Below are 21,462 nucleotides of genomic sequence, written 5' to 3' on the forward strand. Positions count from 1 at the left end.
ATTTTTTTAATGTGATTGTTGGTACATTTTACCAGTTTTTACCATACTTTCAAAACAAAAATTAAAATAGGAAAAATATGCAAAGTTTTCCTCTTTGCGTTTGATCTCATGGAATAAAATGTAAAAATATATTTGGGGGGGTGTTCTGGACTCCTTTTTACTGGTTAAATTAAATTGTATTAATCAAAAAGCATGTCTAATTAATTAAAATCATGAAACCTCATAGGGCCCTATGAAAAGTTTTATTTTTTCCAACCTTATGTTTTATTGTTACCAAATTCTGATTTAGCCTTATTATTTTTTTGCTCAGAAATTCTGTGTTGTGTATTTACATTTTTAAGGCATAAAATATTAATTTAATCTATCTTTTAAGTAATGAAAATTAAACGAATTAAATTTTTGGGAAAATAAAGGTCATTTAATATTACAATTAAAACATTGAAGAAATATTGTATGATTATTCCTTAAAAATAAGGTTTTAATAATTTTCTCATTTTGTCTCTCATAGTTGAGGTATACCTATGATGAAAATTACAGGCCTCTCTCATCTTTTTAAGTGAGAGAACTTGCACAATTGGTGGCTGACTAAATACTTTTTTTCCCCACTGTATATGTATTTATGTCCTCATTTAGAGAGACGGCAGACGCTAAAATCACCGCAAGCTTCACGCGCGCTTCAGTACAAGTGGTAAACAAAACCGCATGTCTGCGCCATTCATTAACACAGAGACACGAAGAATTCATATTTAAATAGTCGTTTTGCGGCTTAATATTTACAAATACTAGTGGGAGTGTGCTCACTTGTGTGTGTGTGGGTGGAACTCCGCTGTGCGTGATACAGAGAGCGTGACCATAACTTAGAGACTGAAATCACATGCCGTCGTGTAAATAAGATAAATAACGTAAGGCTATTTAGTTTGTTTAATAAAAGAACAAGGTATAAACCTGTTCTATCCGCCCCCCTAATATAATGGCAGGGGAAACACTGCTATTAAAGCATTAACTATGTTAACAAATGTAATCATAAAGTGTTACTACATAAATAACAAAGATAGACTTTTAGGGAAATTTGTAACATTCACTGCAAGAAAAGAAAAAAAAAGTGAGCTCACCATCTTCCTCTTCGATAGATTAGCAGTATCCACAGCAATGACTGCATCCCGTGCACCAAGGTAGAGCATCCCAGACACACGGTCCAATAGGAAGGTGCTGAAGTTATTTACGCCACCAAAATCAGCGGAACCAAGCCTAGAAATGTCTGCTGAGAAAAAGAAAGAAGCATGGATTAGATCTCATTTATCGAAAGATTTATCCTAGCAATTTTCAATAAGTCACATATATAATAAAAATAAAAACAGACAACTTTCTTCATTGCAATCATGCTCACACAGACTTTTGAAGCTATTCATACTAAAATAATGATAGTTACTTCACCCAATACCAGGGGTTCTCAACTCTGGTCCTCGAGGTCCACTTTCCTGCAGAATTTATCTCCAACCTTGGTCAAACCACCTGCCAGTAACTTTCTCATAACAGTGAAGATCTTGATTAGCTTGTTCAGGAGTGTTTGATCAGGGTTGGCCCTATACCCTATCCCTCACACAAGCCTGACATCAAAATGACTCATCAAACTACAGCAAAATATGATTCATGAACCTTTCAAGTAGTGAAGACCACTTCAAATATTTTTACAAGTTGGTTTTACTATATTTGTGAGGATATTTTCTTTCAAGAATAGCCAAACATTTACATACACACATTCTGAATATCTGTTTAGCATTGGTGAGGATAAGTAATTCTGTTCAGATATGTATATTAGCATGTGGGTTGAGGCTGTGTATTTAAGAGATTAGAGAAATATATATAGAAACAGCGAGAGAAGAAGGACGGCAGAGAAGATTTGAGAAGAGGACGGATCACACTCATCTTGTAGTGTGATATGAGTGTCAGAGTATCACAGTAAGTGACACTAAGAAACAAAAAAGTCTGATCTGTACGAGTTGTTCTTGCCATGAAACCAACAGAAATGTTATGCAGTAAAATGAATGCTCATTTCTAGAGTAGTTCAGACTGTTAATATCCTGTGTCTCGTCTGTTCAGTGTCTGAACTCATGGGACGACATTAAACAGATTCTCCTACTCTAAATCTTTGAGTCAATCATGCAACATTCCCTCTTATTTTATTTGCACACATACTCTAAGTTCAGGCCTGCATAGAAATGTTTGGACAAAATTATATACCACACTAAAAACAATCCCTATTTATCAAGGCCTATTCAAACCAAGATGGCTTTTTGGTGCAAAAAAATTGGTGATAAACATTTTATTTGAAGGATGGCAATTAACACATCTGTTCACACCGACAAGAACTTTCGAATGCCATCTAAGGATTGTTAGACATTGCTGTGACAAGTAAATGGAAAAAATTGAAAATGTGTGTTTTTATTGCAACATTTTGAGTACAGAATACAAAATTAAAGGCAATTATGACAAATATCAGTCAGCGTAATATCATAGCAATATCTCAATATGCAAATATCATCACACTCTTTGTAATAGTGTACTGCTGTATTTCTGCTTTTCCATAATTACCACCAACTGCAAGAGAGTGAAATTGCATTTTCTTCCAGCCATCTGCCATTTCATTTACATTGGTCTGAAGAGACACATATCAGAGCAGTTGATTTTAACCATACTGGATTTTCATGTTGAACATTTATTTTGATGTGAACAGGCCTTTAATGGGTATGCCATGTCTAAAGGTGCATTCACGCCATATTGTAAGTACTGTAATTACGAAATACGAACTTTTAAAAAGCATTCACATCCTCCTAGAACTCGTAGTTACAACTTGTGTACTGGGACTTTTCTGAGAGCTACAACTTGTACTACCTGACCACCTCAGATTCATTGCGTGCTATGTTTAGGCATTGATAATACGATAGCTCCCAGGGTGTGAACAGCTCCACATGTTGTCATTTTGAAATTACGGTAATTACGACATGGCATGAATGCAGCACATATATGCGTCTGAAGAAAATGTGAGCAGTGATTTCCCATGCATAGTGACAATATGTCATAAAGCTAAGATGTTGTAGGTGGCTGCTAAGGCGTTGCTAAGGTGTTCTGAGTGGTTTTAGCATATTTCTATTTTATGTAGTTGTTAAGGCAGAGTACACTTTAATTTTATGTACAGTGCATGTTATGTAAAAGTAATCATATTGTACACCCATAGACAAATTTATCTAACCATGTATTCTTTGTATGCTTAGCTCACACATGGGCTTTGAATATTTTTGGGCTAATTAGTTTTTACACAATATGGCAACTCTACCCTGGCCTGATGTTTCACAATCCAAAAAAAGAGAGAGAGAGAGAAAGAAATGGATGAGAAAGACCAACAACAAACTACTGGAGATGGCAACAACATGCCGGCATTGACATGCATTTCTGTGAGGGGTTAGGAGATAACCGCAACTCTACTTTAAACAAGCGCAAAGCCAATTTTATCTGTCATAACTTCTGAAAAGGAATAGCACAGACTGGACAAGAATTAAAGTTCTAGTATGCATGTGTTGACCACCTGTGTTCATGTAGGTTATCAAATGAAGTGTACTTTGAAAAACATTTAGCTGTGTTCACATCAAAATGAAAGTATACTTTGGGATTTAGAGTGTTCTGGGTGGGTTTTTATGCTGTCATATGGTTGCTTAGGTGTCCTGAGTGTTTGCTTAAGCATTGTTAGGTGGTTGCTTGCATTATGCTTCTAACATTATATTCTTTTCAGCATCACACACACACACACACCCACACATATACACATACATGTCTGTATGTGGTTTACGGGGACTCTCCATAGGTGGGTGCTTTTATACTGTACAAGATGTATTTTCTATCACCTTGCCCTAAACCAACCCATCACAGAAAATGCTTTTCATTCTCTTTGCATTTTTAGATTTTTTGGGGGGGAAAAGAAAAAAAACCCGGAAAAAACAACAACACACAATTTAATGTGTATTGTGTCCTCATAAAGCATTCCATAGATGTAATGTTTTTTTTTTACTTTACAAACTGTACAAATGTATTCCCCTACTCTATCCCTACCCCTAAACCTACTCCTCATACAAAACTTTCTGCTATTTTATATTTTTTTAAAACTTCATTCTGTATGATTTATAAGTTGTTTTCCTCATGGGGACCAGAAATTTTCCCACAAGGTCAAAAATGACTGATATTACTATACTTGTGGGGACATTTGGTCCACATAATGCAGGGAATACCAGGTACACACATACACACACACACATATTTACAATTAACTTGCTAAGCGTGGATGAACAGTCTTTAATACAGCAAGATACTCACCTCCTTCTAAAGCTAATATCTGACAGCTGCTAAACCAAATGTGTCATGTTATAATACCTCACTAATACTCTGTAACACACAAGGATGCATAGTCTGGACCTAAGATAAACTGCACACTTTACCTTCAACAAACACATACAGCACAAGTAGCCATTTTTATATGAAATGCAACTGTAAAACCCTTTGTACAGCTAAAGATATTTGTAAGGCCATCTGCAAACACAAAATGCAAAAAAGCTCCCGTGTTATCCAACAATGTCAGAAGAATGCCTCAGCAATTTTCTTTGCAGTCACCAAACCTGCTTTTCAACATCAAAATCAGTTTTAGAGCTCAAGCTAACATACAGTTTACACTCCTTCTCCATCCAACTCTCTCTCAATCTGTGCATCATTATCTGCCAACAACAAACCCCACCCTCTTCCATCATTTCCAGTCCGGACCTAAGATAAACTGCACACTTTACCTTCAACAAACACATACAGCACAAGTAGCCATTTTTATATGAAATGCAACTGTAAAACCCTTTGTACAGCTAAAGATATTTATAAGGCCATCTGCAAACACAAAATGCAAAAAAGCTCCCGTGTTATCCAACAATGTCAGAAGAATGCCTCAGCAATTTTCTTTGCAGTCACCAAACCTGCTTTTCAACATCAAAATCAGTTTTAGAGCTCAAGCTAACATACAGTTTACACTCCTTCTCCATCCAACTCTCTCTCAATCTGTGCATCATTATCTGCCAACAACAAACCCCACCCTCTTCCATCATTTCTAGCTGTCATTCCCAATGAGTGACACAGAGGCAGTAGATGGAAACAGACAAAGACACTTGCTTTAGGCAAGGTCCTGCTAAATGTCCTCATGTCACTCTCCAATTCCTTTTTTCTCCAAGACCTTCCAGAAATGTTTCCCCCCACTCTGCTGTGCATACCGATGTGGTGTTGGTTCCTGGAGCTAGACCATCTGCCCCCGATCCCCCAAACCAAGCGCCAATCCCTTACAACTGTGTGTCTGACCACTCGTCTGTAAAGGGAGTATGTGTGTGTGTGTGTGTGAGCGAGAGAGAGACTGAGTGTGACTGAGACAGACAACGAAGACACATTTAGAGATGCTCAGCAGGAATTGATGCAAGAACAAATGTTCAAAATTCTCTTTCAGTCTTACACACACAAACACACACACACACACACACACACACACAGGCAAGTTGAAATGATAAAATACAGAGCAATGGATCTTGTCACTAAGGCTCCAGCGCCACACTGAACTGAGTGTGACTGAGACAGACAACGAAGACACATTTAGAGATGCTCAGCAGGAATTGATGCAAGAACAAATGTTCAAAATTCTCTTTCAGTCTTACACACACACACACACACACACACACACACAGGCAAGTTGAAATGATAAAATACAGAGCAATGGATCTTGTCACTAAGGCTCCAGCGCCACACTGTCATAGGCTGATACAGCAGCCAAAGCCAACCCTCCGTCATTAATCATTCATTCAGTCTCAGCACATTAATCATGAATGACGAACGAGAGAGGGGGTGAAAGGGGGAGATGAGGGCAGGAGTGAATTCGGTGTGCTGGTCTCTCCTCTTACCCCCTCTGTAAAATATTTTCTCTCCTTTACTACCTTCTCATGCCCAAACTCCAACAAATCGTATTGTTTTACATCATTCTCTTTCTCTGCCGTGTTGTATGGCCACACAGTGTGTTGAGTGGGCAGCATAAATGCTCTCTGATTGGCTCTGGCTGCTGAGGGGTTTTGGGAATTGCTGTTTTAGAAGGAGAGGGGTTCACTACTGCTGAATAATGTACATCTGAATCTGTCAATCACAGAGAGAAAGACTGCAATAATATTCCAAAACGTAGCTTACAGTGTTAATGTAAATAGAATTAGCTACTGACAGAAATAACACTATAATGGAATACTTGATCTTGATTGGGATGCTTTTGCATCAGGGTTTTGGCAGGGTTTCTTTTGTGAAAATGAGCTCCAATATGTCTGAAAAAAAAACAGTAGGTTTTCTAGCGCTAATCTATGTACATAATTATTTAACAATTCTAAAATTATTGTTTCAGACATCATTTATTTTAACAATTTTACAAAAATATTGTTTAAAGCATGACATTTCTAAACACACAAAAAATTGCAATTCTCACTTTGTTCTCAAATCTCAAAACTCTCTAAGGTCTAACCGCATAAGTTCAAATATTTAAAAGCACCCAATGCTCAAATGTGAACCTGAAATGTGCACATATAAATATATGATCAGAACTCCATGCAGCTCCTGTATTACTCTCCACTGGAAATGAATGACTTCTGGTCTGTGGTTTGTGTGAGGTAGTGAAAAGGAAGCTTTACACTGTCTGTTAATGAATGTTTCTCTATGTGTCAACAAGGAAAACCCCTGCATTGCTCATACACAGACTCTAATTATTCACCTGGTTTAATTTTCCAGTAGCCCTTCAACCTTGACTCATCCAAAATGGCCATTCCTACTGTGGTTTCCCCACTGGGAATTTTCTGAGGCTTATCTGCTGTGTCAGGAGTAACAGAGAGAATAAAACGCTGAAGCCATGATTTTTGATTTATTCCTCATGATCGCTTCATGGTTACTGTGAAGACTGCAGATGCAGCTGAGTGGCTGAATTGATAAAGCAAATTCAGAGAGTCAGGGAGAAGAAAAAAGATGGATAGCAAAGAAAAGAAAAGCTTCTTGCAAGACAAATGTAATAAATGTCACCTCATGCATTTCAAATACCATGACTTATTACAAAGGTGGCAACAGCACAGTGGCTGTAAATGATGTCATTGTGGGTCATGGCTTGCTATATAATTATGATTCATGAATGACATTGTTTGATTATCCTTTAAAATACTGAGATGGTGAAGAAAGTATAGTGCACTATACACATTAATCTAAAAGCACAGTCACAGTGTACATTTAAAATTGAACTAGATATTTAACACATGGCTTTGAAATAGAACAGATGCATATCAATCAAACAGACATAAGAAGCACAGTCCTTTCTCTTCTGGAAAAAAAGCAAACGTGTCAAGTTATCCCAGGTAATGGAGCATATAAAAACAGTTTTGCTTTGCATAGATGAGCTATAAGATTAGTATAATCTCACAAGTGTCATTACAAAAGGCTTTGTATTTGGTTACATCATTGATAACCATCAAGAAAAACATCTTACATTTCTTTAGACAACAATGATGCAACTGATACCTATGAGTCACAGGAAATACTTTGTAATAATTCACCCAAGTAACTGACAAACACATATCGTTATTATCCTGAGGTTAAAAGGGAGATTCATTCCTACAGCTCATGTTTAAAAGTAATTCTAGAGTTTTATTCCATTGCAGGGTACTCGGTTTATGTGAGTGTGTGTGCTTCTCATGCTTCTCTACTTATAGGACTTATAGGACACAGGTTATATGACAACAGTCTGGAAGTTTGCTAATTTAGCTCATTATCAGTGTCTATCACTTCATGTCAGATCACATTGCAGGTATTTTCCACCTTTCAACAACTAGAGAATGTAAATCAATTGTATAGTTCACTGTTACCATTTACAGACAATTCTGAATGCTGTTACAGCAGACACACTGAATTGTGTGTCTTTATTATATTTTTTTGATATACTGTTCACTTCAAAAGTTTGGGATTGGTAATATTTTTTAATGTTTTTGAAGCACGTTTCTTATGCTCACACGCTGCATTTTGTTTAAAAATACAGTAAAATTGGATTATCCCTCTAATTAATGTGTACTCAAGATACATTTGATCAGTCTATTTAACCCAAGACACTGGTTTTGCTAATGATATGCTATGCTAATTGAGCTAGACAAAAATACTCTTGAGAAAGATTTCCAAATGAGGTCTGACTTGACCACACACAAGCGTCTGTTTGACATAATCTGTAATGACAGATGGCCTGGAGGGGAGAGTGTAAAAACATCAGGGTTAACTTGACTCGACTGCAGACGGGCTAAGGATTTGGAGTGTTACTAAAGGTAAGCAGACAGGCTAAGGGTTTGGAGTGTGGTAAGCGTCTGTGAGTAACAATAAAATATAGCAGCTCCACTGAGTGAATTTCTCAGGCCCCAAATTATACAAATAGAGGAAGTAAACTGCAAACACTCTCCTCACTCCTGAGAGTCTGTGATTATTAGATGAACTCACTGAACTGTACAGAAAAAAAATATTTTAACAGAGCAAGGAGAACACCAACCTTGAGCATTCTTGCAGTTCCATCAAGGGCTAGACAATACAGTCAAAAATGTATCTGGATCTACAAATGTAAGTGTTTAGAGATGTGTAGTAAGTACAGATCTTACTTATGAAAGTGAGGATGGATAATAAAACTAATTTGATGTATGTTAATGTTAATGGCCAAATAAAACGTGCAGTCAAAATAATAGCATTGTTGTGCAATTTTAGGTCACACTTTATTTTAAGGTCCAATTCTCACTATTAACAAACCATTAACTATGACTTTTGCCTCAATATATTCCTAAATTGCTGTTTATTAAAGGGGTCATATGATGCGATTTAAATTTTTCCTTTTTCTTTGAAGTGTTACAAGCTCTTGGTGCATGAAGAAGATCTGTAAAGTTGCAAAGACTAAAGTCTCAAATCCAAAGAGATATTCTTTATAAAAGTTAAGAGTCAACCACGCTTACCTAAAATGGCTCGTTCTAACACGCCCCCACACGTCTACATCACAATGTGGGAAGATTTGCATAACGCCGCCCAAATGTTTACGCAAAGAAAGAAGGCGTAACTTTTATTCTCGCTGTAGTATTGTTGCTGCCGCCATGTCGTGAAGGCGCTGTGTGTTTCGGTGTGAAAGCGAAACTACTTTGTTTGGCCTTCCAAAATAGGATGATATCCACTTCATCATGCCTAGAGCTGATCCGTGCTGGTCGCTGAGGGAATACATCAACTTTGCGCTGTGAATAGCCGGATCGGATTTCACCATGTACGAAGCGGAGTCCAGCCCGGGGTCGTCACATGTGGTTGCCGCAAGCCTGCCGGACGCTCCTTCGTTGAATCCGCCAGCCGCGCCGTTCTCAAGCCCGCTCACTCTAGCCGCCGGCCTCCCCTCACTCTAGCCCTCCAGTCGCCGCTCACTCTAGCCCGCTGTGTGTTTTGTTGTGAAAGCAAACTACTTTGTTTGGTCTTCCAAAAGAGGACACAACTATAAATCAGTGGTTAACTTGTATTTACAACACTGTTCCAGAACAGTTATATTATATATTAATTTGTGTGCAACATATTTTATGGAGGACTGTTTCCTGATCCTGGAAGAGTAGACTACAATGCCGGCTGTTTTGACTCACAGAATGTAAGTACGTTTTCATTTAAAGGATTTGCCACTGATGATTCAAACGCGAGTTTTGAGCAGTGTAGAGTAGCGCTTGTTTGTCATTTCTCCGATCACAAATACAGACATGGTTTTATGTTTACACGGTGCGGTTCGATGCAATGCAATGCGTAAAAAGACAGTACAAGTCATTATAATCCATAATTATGTCCCCACTGGATGCAACAAATGCCTCGTTTATAATGGGTTTTAATGTTTTTGAATCGTCGCTCCGGCCGGACATGGCATCACAGTATGGTAAAGAGTGTAACATTTCTGTCACACGCTTGAGGTATTCGGCCAATCACAACGCACTGGATAGCTGGCCAATCAGAGCACACCTCGCTTTTCAGACCGATGAGCTTTGTAAAAATCGACGCGTTTCAGAAAGGTGGGGCATAGAGGAGAAACAATAATGTACAGTATGTGGAAAATAATGTGTTTTTTGAACTTTAAACCGCATAAACACATTTCATTACACCAAATACACAAAATAATGTTCTTTTTAGCAGCATCATATGACCCCTTTAATAGTTAGTAAGATAGTTGTTAAGTTTAGGTATAGGGTAGGATCAAGGATGTAGAATATGGTTATGCCATAATTAATGTGCTTTATAAGTACTAATAAACATCCAATATGTTAATAATAGCATGCTAATAAGCAACTAGTTAATAGTGAGAATTAGTCCCTATACTAAAGACAATTTTATATCGCCAAGGAAATCACTGGATACTGTGAATATCTGATATACAGTATCTCCAAGCCCCAGTTCCATTGTTTAAAAACTCTGTTTTGAAAACTTGGTTCAATTAAAGTTCATATTTTGAACAATAAGCATAACACTGATCTGTTATCAATGGAGGCCATAGCATCACAGTGTGTGCTGTTCGTACATTGATTATCTTATCATCTTTCACCCTTCCTTTCTCTAGTTCTCATCAGTCACTCTATACAGAGTGGTTCATGTCTCTGACAAACCTGCTCTTTTAACCCACCCACATACATACACGCACTCAGAACAACAGAACACAGCTGGCGGATAGACGTTCACCAGCTGCACATACAGTATGGCTGCTGGTTTGCTGCAAAGTTTAACAATAGAAGGTCACATTGTATTGTATTCTATTGTTATGTTAATTATAATTAGCATGTAGACTAACTCTAATAGCTGTATTTCATCAGGGGGAACTTTTTTGCCCACAAAAAAAAAATAAAAAAAATCCCCCCCCGCTAGCTCAAAAACAGACACATGCACACACAGATAAAATACCACAAACTATTTCCACTGTCTGCATGGCCTATCCGACCACACAGACATACATGTGCACACAGTTAACCTGGCTCATATCAGTTACACAGATTATACGCATACTCACAGATTCATGTACCATACAGATACATGACACATTGACTTAAGATACATTGACTTAAGAGAGACTTGTCCTTCGCTCTGTATGTGTGTGTGTGTGTGTTTGACATTAGCTAACTGCTTGTATTGTTACACCGAAGTGCATTGTGTGTGTGGAGATTGATGGCAGAGGTCAGTCACTGATCAACATCCTGTTCACAACAGAGCATGTGTGTGTGTGTGTGTGTGTGTGTGACAGCAGCAAAGAAAAGGAGGCACGACTCATGCGTGCATGTCACACTGGGTTTAAAAGGGTTGCATTGTCTTCTAGTGATACTTCCATTCTTCAAATGCTTCCGTTGGGCTAGTTATTTGTAACATTTCATTCATCGCTGTATTTTTATGTAGTTTGTTGTCAGTTAGCATGCACATTATTGCAAAGACAACGGAATAAACTGAGGAGAAATATTTTAAAAGCACAACAGTGATAGAACAGGAAGATCAAGTAATTATTACTTAATATCCTTCTATTTTATTTACATTATTAATCCCTGTTTAATGAGCATAAACTATAAATATAACTATAATTGTGTCCAACCTGTTTGTCCAACCAAAGGGAAATGGACTGTTTGGGATCATTATTTTTGCAATAGCATTTGGTGCCACTACTGTCAGAGAAATGAACGATTTCACTGTTAAAACCTCTGACTGTTTTGCCTACATTAATATTGCTGTCTCACAAACACTGTTTGCAATGCTGGGTATTGTCCATTGTAAACTGGCATGTTCTGATACATCTTCACAGAGATTGTTCTCAACAATTATTTGGTTTCATAATTCATGCACACAGAAACTTCACACTAATGTTCCAGTTTACTAGAATCCTTCATTTGCAAGTGCTGTGAACATCACACTTACACGCACAAACAACTCACAAATGCACATACAAAGAACTTGCTTGTTCCCTGTCCATAGCCTAAGGACTACTGCTAAATATTGCATGAATATTTGCTATAAAAATTTATTTGATTATGATTTGTACCCAAATTATGCAACATATTCTGAAATTTGAAATATATTACAGTATATTTATAATTTGGTTTGATTTGATGATTTTGTTAAGGTTCATAATTTATCAGTCAAAAATAGAAAAGATCCCAAATGTGACAATAGTTCCAATACTGACAAAAACACATGAAGTTTTGCATTCACAGTACATTCATTTTAAAGATGTGCCATAGATCAATGAAACCAAGGAAAATCCATAGGTCAAAATGGTATTTTGTATGTACTGGATTTGGTATGAAACACACTGGCTATTAATGTAATAACTGTTATTGGTTATTAAATTAACCTTTCAAAAATTCCACACATACAGTAGCCGCTAAACCTACTCTAATCTATGCTAAAGCTAAAATCGACTGTGCTTTCTTTGGCTTAGTGCTAGAGTCTACAAAAGCTCAGTGCTTTGGCTTTCAGTGAAGCTCTTTGAAAGTGTCTTCAACAGAGGCAGTTAGCAGCTCCTCCAGAGAGCTGAGATTACAAGACTTCAGACAGAAGCGAGACTAGAGCAGAACTGAGGAAAGCAGTCAGTAGACAGACAGACAGTCAACAAGACATACACAGTATTTTGATAAGTGGACGAGTGGCCACTCCTTCCTCAAACCCAATAAGTTAGGACCCCTTTATCAAGAACAAACCAGAAACATGTTCCTCTGAACTCATATTATAGTATGCACTATTTAGATTACCATTAATATTCTAAATAAAAACAGCTAGACTCTTTATTTATCAAATTTTTTGACTAATATTTGTCCTAATATCTTTATTTTAAAGTTGCTATTTATACATTTATCAATTGCAAATTTGAAACCACTTCAGATACCCCCGAAACCTGTTTTAGCACCTTGTGCAGTGCACATGTCCCTGGTCTGTTTAGAGAATATGATAAGAGCGTGGGGCCATCACTAATCGCACTTGCCCTACATTCATTCCTGCTCAAGAGGATTACAGAGAAGAGTGGGACCAAAGCTCAACTTGAAGCATTTTAACAGCAAAAACTAGCACAGTATTGATAATTCTTTAAGTACTGAGTTATCTTTTGCAGATTATCAGTTCATTTTTTTAGAGAATTGAAGCATCTGGACTGAATTAACCAAACATTTGTGCATCTTTTGCACAAAAACCTGCACCTTATTCATTAACTAACCACTTCAGCTGACATTTTTATTATGAGTGCACGTATATAAACTACCATCCTCTTGGTTGCACTCACTCAGAACCAGTGTTGGGCAGTAACGCAGTTACTTTTGACAGTAACTAATACTGTAACACATTACTTTTTAAATAAATTAACTCTGTTACCGTTACCATATGGTGCGTTGTCCGTTACTTTTTTAAATTAATTAATTTTGGCTGAAGTGTAGCCTACAGCCTAACCTGTTTACAGCAGCGACGCATTGTAGGATTGGTGGATGCCAACCACTGTAAACACGAAGACGCATGTTAACATGATAACATGTTTAAAAATTACTTTCTGTGTAAGTCAGTTTTGTGTTTGTATAGACCATAACGCATAAAAGGGCATTAATGGGAACATTAAAGAACGTTCTTTAAAAAGTAACTAAAAAGTTACTTTTAACAGTAATGCATTACTTTTTGGTGTAAGTAATCAACAAAGTAATTGAGTTACTTTTTGAATGAAGTAACTAGTAACTGTAACTAGTTACTATTTCTTAGTAACTAGCACAACACTGCTCAGAACTCAGATGTTGTATTAATAAGAATCAGTAAACCCTTACAAAAAAGTACTAAGGGAAAACAAGGGTAGTGATGGTATTAGATGCTAACATAATTAAATATGACTGACATATACCATATACCATGGTATTTTTATTTACAAAGTACTCCAAGTTAGTTCAAAGAATAGATACCATCTCAAAAAATATTAATCAAAATTAAAATATGACCTACTTCCATTCAGCTTTGGGTCAGTGAGCAAATTAAAAAATGAATTAAAAATATGTTATTTAAAGCAGCTAAGCTGATGCTTAAGCTTTTGACTGTGATATGACTAATGGACTTGTGGTACTATCACATTATTAATCTAATGGAAATTTCAAGAATTTGTGATGCATGAATCCTCATCAACGTTTTCATAATCTCCTCACCACTATGCAATTCTGGACACACATTCAACACATACAGGGCAAGCGCTGTGCTCCTCTGTGACCTGATTAGGACATTGGTATTAAAGCTGGATCCATAAGACAGTGTGTCATTAGGTCATCAGGTCATTTTTAAAGTGGGTCTTAGTACTTAAGAAGACTCTGCCATAGGCTTTTAATCCCACTAAACGCTGCACCAAACCCAATCTTCAGTCAGCCTTGAACACGTGTCTGCCCTTCTGTCTGTGTATCTATTTACCTGCCAATCTGTTTCCATTTATCTGTTAAATACAGATGGTAGAGTGAAACGACAGATGATTTACAAAGAGAAAAACGTGATATGATCACACCGCAGATGGAGTGATCCATGCATGTCAATCTACACAGTTTCCTCAAAGGGTTGAGTTCAGAGTTCAAATGGCTGTTGCCATGGATTCAGTTTTCCAAAGTTCTAATGCTTCTCCAATGATCAATGTAAACAGCTACTGCAGCAGTCACTAAATGTTTAGCGTCATGCTCATGTCATTTAGAATCACAATATGCATATGTCTACTTCAAACTAAAAGTACATACTGAACTGATGATGGTAAATACGTAGTCTTCCTTTCAATAGCAGTCAAAAGTTTGGCGACTCATTCTTTATTGCTACTAGTTTTGAAACGTTCATAAAAATAGTAAATGCATAATTCCTATATTTCCATTACTCCTTTATTACATTGGAATAATGGAAGTACATAAATTATGTAGTGACAGAAACAATCAAACTATCTCATATTTTAAATTCTTCAAAGACGTCACCCTTTGTCTAGATAACAGAGCTCATGTACAGTAGATCTCAGATCTCATGTACAGTATTTATGTAAAGTTCTTGTACAGTCTCTCTCAGATTATGTGTTTGTACTGTATAGTCAACCATTTATAGTATATAGTCAGATGGTTAACTGTGAATAGGTTTCTAAATATTTTTCTTATACTTCTATTGTTTTATGTTTATATTTATGTTTAATTAGTAAGTTGCACCGTGGTCCTGCGACACACTACATTTCGTTCCACTATTTGTCCACATATGTAGCAGAATGACAATAAAGCTCAACTCGACTTGAAGTAAAAAAACAAGTCACATTTATTTATATAGTGCTTTATACAACACAGATTGTTTCAAAGCAGCTTCACATTAATAAAGAGGAACATAACAGTGTCAAAATTCATCAGTTATTAAATAACTTCAATTTGTATGTTGGACAGGTTGCTTTTTCTTTGAACAACATATATTTTAGCACTATTTAACTTGTTTATGTTTAGTAACATTTTCAAGCATATGTCTTTAGATGAAGATGTCATGTTTTCTTATGAGAAACATAAATATATGTCAAGTGTGTGTAAAATGTTTAACTGTAGTGTATATGTCTAATACGTATAAAATACCAATACATCAGTATCTAGACATACTACAATATCATAAATTGCATCTTGATATGGCATACACCTTTGTTGTGATTAGAGTATGTGATTCGAATGCCTGATGTATAATATGTTATAATTTGAGCCGCACTGCATCTGGCATACTATGTAGTATGGATAGTACGCAAACTGAAATGCAGTAAAAAAAAAAAAAGCCTTTCTGCAAATTTCTGCCACAAGGCTGCATGGGACAGTCATAATATCACATGCATCTCACCCACAGAGCAGTGAACATTTAAAAAATTGGTTTCTGAGCCTCATCGTTTGAAATCACTATGGGCCATTTGTGGCGCATAATCTCTCATGAAAGTCTCAAAAGACAAGCTTTCATCCTGCAGCTCTCATAAGTCATCTTCTCCCCCCAGTGCCCTGAGCACTGGATATATTCGATTGAGGATTATCTGTGCGATTTACCTCATAAGAGCTGTATATGAAAAGCCAAAGGTGATAGAAAGCACGCTACCAAATGCAAATGCAAACATACAGTGAGGTCCAAACAGAAAATAGAAGATGCTACTATTATGCATTTGATATGATTCAGTTTTATAATTTACGAAACTAGAAATATATTATCTGTATAATATATTTATACATATTGTATTTTATATTAGCAATATTATTAGCAAAACTATTTGAGTGAAATGTTGAAAATTCAATGAACTCCACCAGTGTCAAATCTGATTAACATGATTTGAGTTGGTCCAAGGAGCATTATGGTAGCAATGACTAAACAGTTTGGGCACTAAAAATTACTAAACATTCAGTTTTTCCATTGACAACCACTAAACATTTATTTTCAGACACAGTGCACCTAGATGAGTGAAGAGTAATCACGTGAACAGAAATGCAAGATGTTTCTCTCAACTTTGTTTCATCAATTTCATTGAAGGATTGAACACAGGAAAAACAAAGCGCCTGTGGGTTTTCTAATCATTTCCTCCATTAGAGTTAAATATTAGCCTGCATGTGTTCTGCCCGCCATCTTGAAATCAATGATGAGAGTATTGCACGCACACAGATAGCAGATGGTTTAGTGATGATGACATGATGTTTTAAGATCAGAATCCAAACTCTCTTCTCTCTTACCCAAAATCCTCTGCTCTGTCTGAGTGTCTTTCTCTCTCTCTGCCTCCCTCTGCTTTCACTCTTTGGACGACATACTGAAAGCCACTTGGCTAAAACTGAATTCTCATTTCCGGATACTTGTGCTCTACTTGGCACAAGTGTGGTATTATATAAAACTCTTTCTCTTTTTCATCATCCTCCTCTTCCCTGCTCCATCCTTGTCTAATCATTTACCCATTAATCAATGATCAGATGACCTCTGTTGTTTCTTTATTGAATTAGACAGATGTTGTGTAGGTTTGCTAACTTCACTAAATTGACATCTAGGCTCATGGGACCATGGCCCACAAATACCAAAATCTCATAAATACAAGAGCAAGAGAGAAGTGTAAAATGGTAAGACTGATGTGAGACAAGAGAACTCAAAGGAAAAGAGAAGATATTTTCGATGTGGCGTATCCATCCCCAGAGTGCAACACTGGATTAAACTAATGAAACACTCTTGATAATCACCTCTCCAAAAACTACAGAATAAACTCACTGGGCCTGTTAATAAGAATGGTTCCTGTTAATCTCTCCTTTCCTTCCTTTCCTATCATTGCTCTTTCTAATATATAATGTATCAATTATTAATGAGCATTGCTTTTAGCCAGTGGATGCCAGTTATTGTTTTCTCATTTGTCTTTTGTCTTTTGTCTCTCTCTCTATCTCTCTCTCTCACACACACAAACACACACACACACACACACACACACAGACACACAAACACAATGTTAAAGAGAGAAAAAGTAAATTGTTATTAGTTCAATTACTCAATATGCACTTTTATCTTGTCATCAAATTTCATTCACCACAACAATTTTCATACCAACACCTCATTGTAATGTACAACATCTCATTTGTTTCTTCTACTGCATCAAGATTAAATGGAGAACAAACAGACTTTCGCTTAAGTCTCCTGCTTCTACTGAAAAAAAGTGAATATCACATATTATTCTTGAGTTTCAGAAGAGATCTCAACAATGTCTTTAACTGTGCTCAGATTTGCCAAGATCAAAGTCTGTGATCAAAAGTGACTTCAATATGATCTCACTGTTGCTTATTAATCTCTTAATAAATTCTCTCAAAATCATATCTGATTTACTCTTCATATTAATTTTAAATATCTTAATTTTTACACTTTAGCATTTGTCTATTTTTATTTCTCATAAGAAATGTTAGGACTGTTCACACCAAGGACGATAATTCTAACTATAACTACTAAAACCTTTTAAAAATAATTCTAATTCTATGAGAACAGTGACGTGCAGGTGTGGAGTTATCTTTAATAGACAACAGGGGAATACACAATGGAAACAATGAACGAAAAGCACAAGAGGAATATACACAGGGAGATGGTAATCTCAGAGAGTCTGAATCTAAACAGCAACAGGTACACAAATGAACACTAAACATTACTGAGACCAGACAATGACTGTATGGGTGAGTGGGGTTTATGTGCCGTCCATGATTCGTCTGTGGAACGTAAGCATAGTGATAACAGTGATGATGAAGACGGGTGCTAATATAATTACTGTTATAGTTATGTCCCAGGTGTGAATGGGAATAAACACTGAAGAAAAAGCTGATAAATGAAGCAACCGTAATCTATGTTAGTTTTTAAAAAGCAACCTCTGAGTAACTGTGGTTCCCTTTCGAGGGAACTTCAAACTGCATCCTCTAGGGGGCGCTATGGGGAACGCCTTTCAGCGTGACCGGTGTCTGATGCATATATTTAAAAACGACAATAACATTGGCCGGCGCCAGCCTATGACGGCATTACCCTGCGCGATCACAGTACAAAAGGGCGCCGGGATAACACGTCATCCTCTTCTTCGTCTTCACTGACCGTTTGTTTATGTTACCGTTAAGCTAAACATGATTAGGAGTGCATGTTCTCTCGCCAGAGGCTTTGCTCTGATACCCGCAGTTTCACACGGCTCGCGAGTGTGTGGTGAAGAGCAAGCGCGTTCAGCTCTCGAGGGAGTTGGATGCGCTCTGTATTCATTGCTTATTTCTTGTGAGGGATAAGCATGAATTGAACGCACTTGTCTCACGAGGAGGCAGCTTGTGCTCATCGTGATGCATTCGTAGGACTGCTGAGGGGGAAGTGAGTACTTCACCATTTGCCCGAGTTTGTAGGTAGCATTGCATGAGTGCGTTCACCTCTCGCGGGAATGGCGACTCATTTGCGGCAGTGGCTTTCCTTCTTGCTTGATTTCCGAGGTAATCTGCGGTTGGGCGGAGTGTGTTTAGCTCCCGCGGGAGCTGAATGCATGCTGCGCGTTGCGGTCGCGGTGAGAACATGGAAAGAACCTGACGGGATATTTCTCCCTATTAGTAATTTCCTTTTGTTTATATAAGAAGTGTTGACCGATTACAGTGATGGTTTCACTCATCGGTTCTGGTTCTGGTGATAGCCCTCATCTTCGGCTTGGACACGCAGCCTGGGCTTCTGTGGAAGCCTGCCAGCATCAGGTCCCCAGCATAACGCTGCAACCTCAGGACTTGCGGTTCCTTCTCGTTGGGGCTAGTACTCTTCTGAGTACATGCTTCGCGATATGCTCCATCCAGCTAGACTTGGCATCAAGTGTTCGGCCCTCTGTAGGGCCGCCTTGACAAAAGGTCCTTATGCTGAGTAGGTTTGGCCTCCTCTCGTTTAGAGAGTTGTTCTGTTGAGGCCTCTGCTCACCTGAGCTCCATCTAGATGGTGACATCAAGTGTATGGCCCTTTTTGAGGCCGCCTTGATAAACTGTCATATGGTTGAGTTGGTTTGGCCTCCTCTTCTTAGAGTGTCATTCTGCTGAGGCCTCCACTCACCTGAGCTCCAGCTAGACTTAGGATCAAGTGTTTGGCCCTCTGTTGGACCGCCTTGACAAAAGGTCCTTATGCTGAGTAGGTTTGGCCTCCTTTCACTTAGAGAGTCGTTCTGCAGAGGCCTCCGCTCACCTGAGCTCTGGTTAGACAGTGTAATCAATTGTTCGGCCCTCTGTGAGGCAACCTTGATAAACAGTTCCTCTGTTGAGTAGGTCTGGCCTCCTCTCATTTAGACAGTTTATCTGTTGAGGCCTCCGATCACCAGAGCTCTAGTTAGACGGTGTAATCAGGTGTTCAGCCTTCTGTAGGCCGCCTTGATAGTTAGTCTCACTTAGACCACTCACTGGAGCACCAACTAGATGGTGACATCAAGTGTGAGGCCATTTTTGAGGCCGCCCTGATAAGTCGGTCATATGGTTGAGCTGGTTTGGCCTCCTCTCGCTTAGTCGTTCTGCTGAGGCCTCCGCTCACCTGAGCTCCATCTAGATGGTGACATCAAGTGTACGGCCCTTTTTTAGGCCGCCTTGATAGTCGTTTTTTTGGTGAACTGGTTTGGCCTCCTCTCGCTTAGTCGTTCTGCTGAGGCCTCCGCTCACCTGAGCTCCATCTAGATGGTGACATCAAGTGTACGGCCCTTTTTGAGGCCGCCGTGATAAACTGTCATATGGTTGAGTTGGTCTAGCCTCCTCTTCTGAGATAGTCATTCTGCTGAGGCCTCCGCTCACCTGAGCTCCAACTAGACTTGGAATCAAGTGTTCGGCCCTCGGTAGGGCTGCCTTGACAAAAGGTCCTTATGCTGAGTAGATTTGGCCTCCTCTCATTTAGAGAGTCGTTCTGCAGAGGCCTCCGCTCACCTGAGCTCTGGTTAGACAGTGTAATCAAGTGTTCGGCCCTCTGTGGGGCTGCCCTGATAAACAGTCTTTATGTTGAGTAGGTTTGGCCTCCTCTCATTTAGAGAGTTAGACCCAATCCCAATTCTACCCCTTAGCCCTTCCCCTTTCCCCTACCCCTCCGTTTCGGGCATTCACGTGAAGGGGTAGTGGTGTCTCGATTCTCTTTTGGTTGGAGGGGTAGGGGGAAGGGGAAGGGCAAGATAGCCCTTCAAACGAAGATTTTTCGCAAACGAAGGGGTATGAATTATCTCAGCGTAAACCGGCTTCAGCGGCAACATGGCTGCCCTAGCGAACAAATTTAAAAGTGACGTGAGGCGAAGTATGGTGACCCATACTCGGAATTAGTGCTCTGCATTTAACCCATCCTTAGTGCACACACACAGCAGTGAACACACAACCGGAGCAGTTTATGCTGCAGCGCCCGGGGAGCACTTGGGGGTTCGGTGCCTTGCTCAAGGGCACCTCAGTCGTGGTATTGAAGGTGGAAGAGAGCGCTGTACATTCACTCCCCCCACCTACAATCCCTGCCAGTATTAGACTCGAACCCACAATCTTTGGGTTACAAGTCCGACTCTCTAACCATTAGGCCACGACTTCCCCACCAGCATTGGCATTTTTGGCATTAATAAATATTTTAATGAAAAGTAATAATTTGCTTTATGTTACTTTCAATCGTGAGCTCATATTTACGGTCATGTTACTCAAAGAAATGTTTGCAAAAAATCGTTTGCTAACGTCATATCATTACAGACTGCACGATAGTGCCACAACATATTTTCATGTCTGATCAGGGCGATAACCACCATAGATAGACATTGAGGGGGGCTAGTCCCCCCAATAATTGTAAATCGCTAAACCCTTTTCTCAAATATTGCCAATTGGAGCGAGAGAGAGAGAGAGAGAGAGAGAGAGAGAGAGA

General features: G+C 38.4%; 1 protein-coding gene across 3 annotated transcripts in view; it reads right to left on the reverse strand.

Moving 5' to 3' along the window:
* Positions 1-21,462, reverse strand: part of sema4f (sema domain, immunoglobulin domain (Ig), transmembrane domain (TM) and short cytoplasmic domain, (semaphorin) 4F) — a 91,253-nt gene that overhangs the window by 12,387 nt on the left and 57,404 nt on the right. For 2 of the 3 annotated variants that reach the window (XM_016269448.1, XM_016269446.1), the window contains exon 2: positions 1,113-1,261. In XM_016269448.1, coding sequence (XP_016124934.1) covers positions 1,113-1,261 — 149 coding nt within the window. The remainder of the gene's footprint in view (positions 1-1,112; positions 1,262-21,462) is intronic. The other variant, XM_016269447.1, reaches the window with a different exon arrangement.

The sequence above is a fragment of the Sinocyclocheilus grahami genome, unplaced genomic scaffold, assembly GCF_001515645.1.
Source record: "Sinocyclocheilus grahami isolate Dianchi unplaced genomic scaffold, SAMN03320097.WGS_v1.1 scaffold52.1, whole genome shotgun sequence".
Taxonomy (NCBI): domain Eukaryota; kingdom Metazoa; phylum Chordata; class Actinopteri; order Cypriniformes; family Cyprinidae; genus Sinocyclocheilus; species Sinocyclocheilus grahami.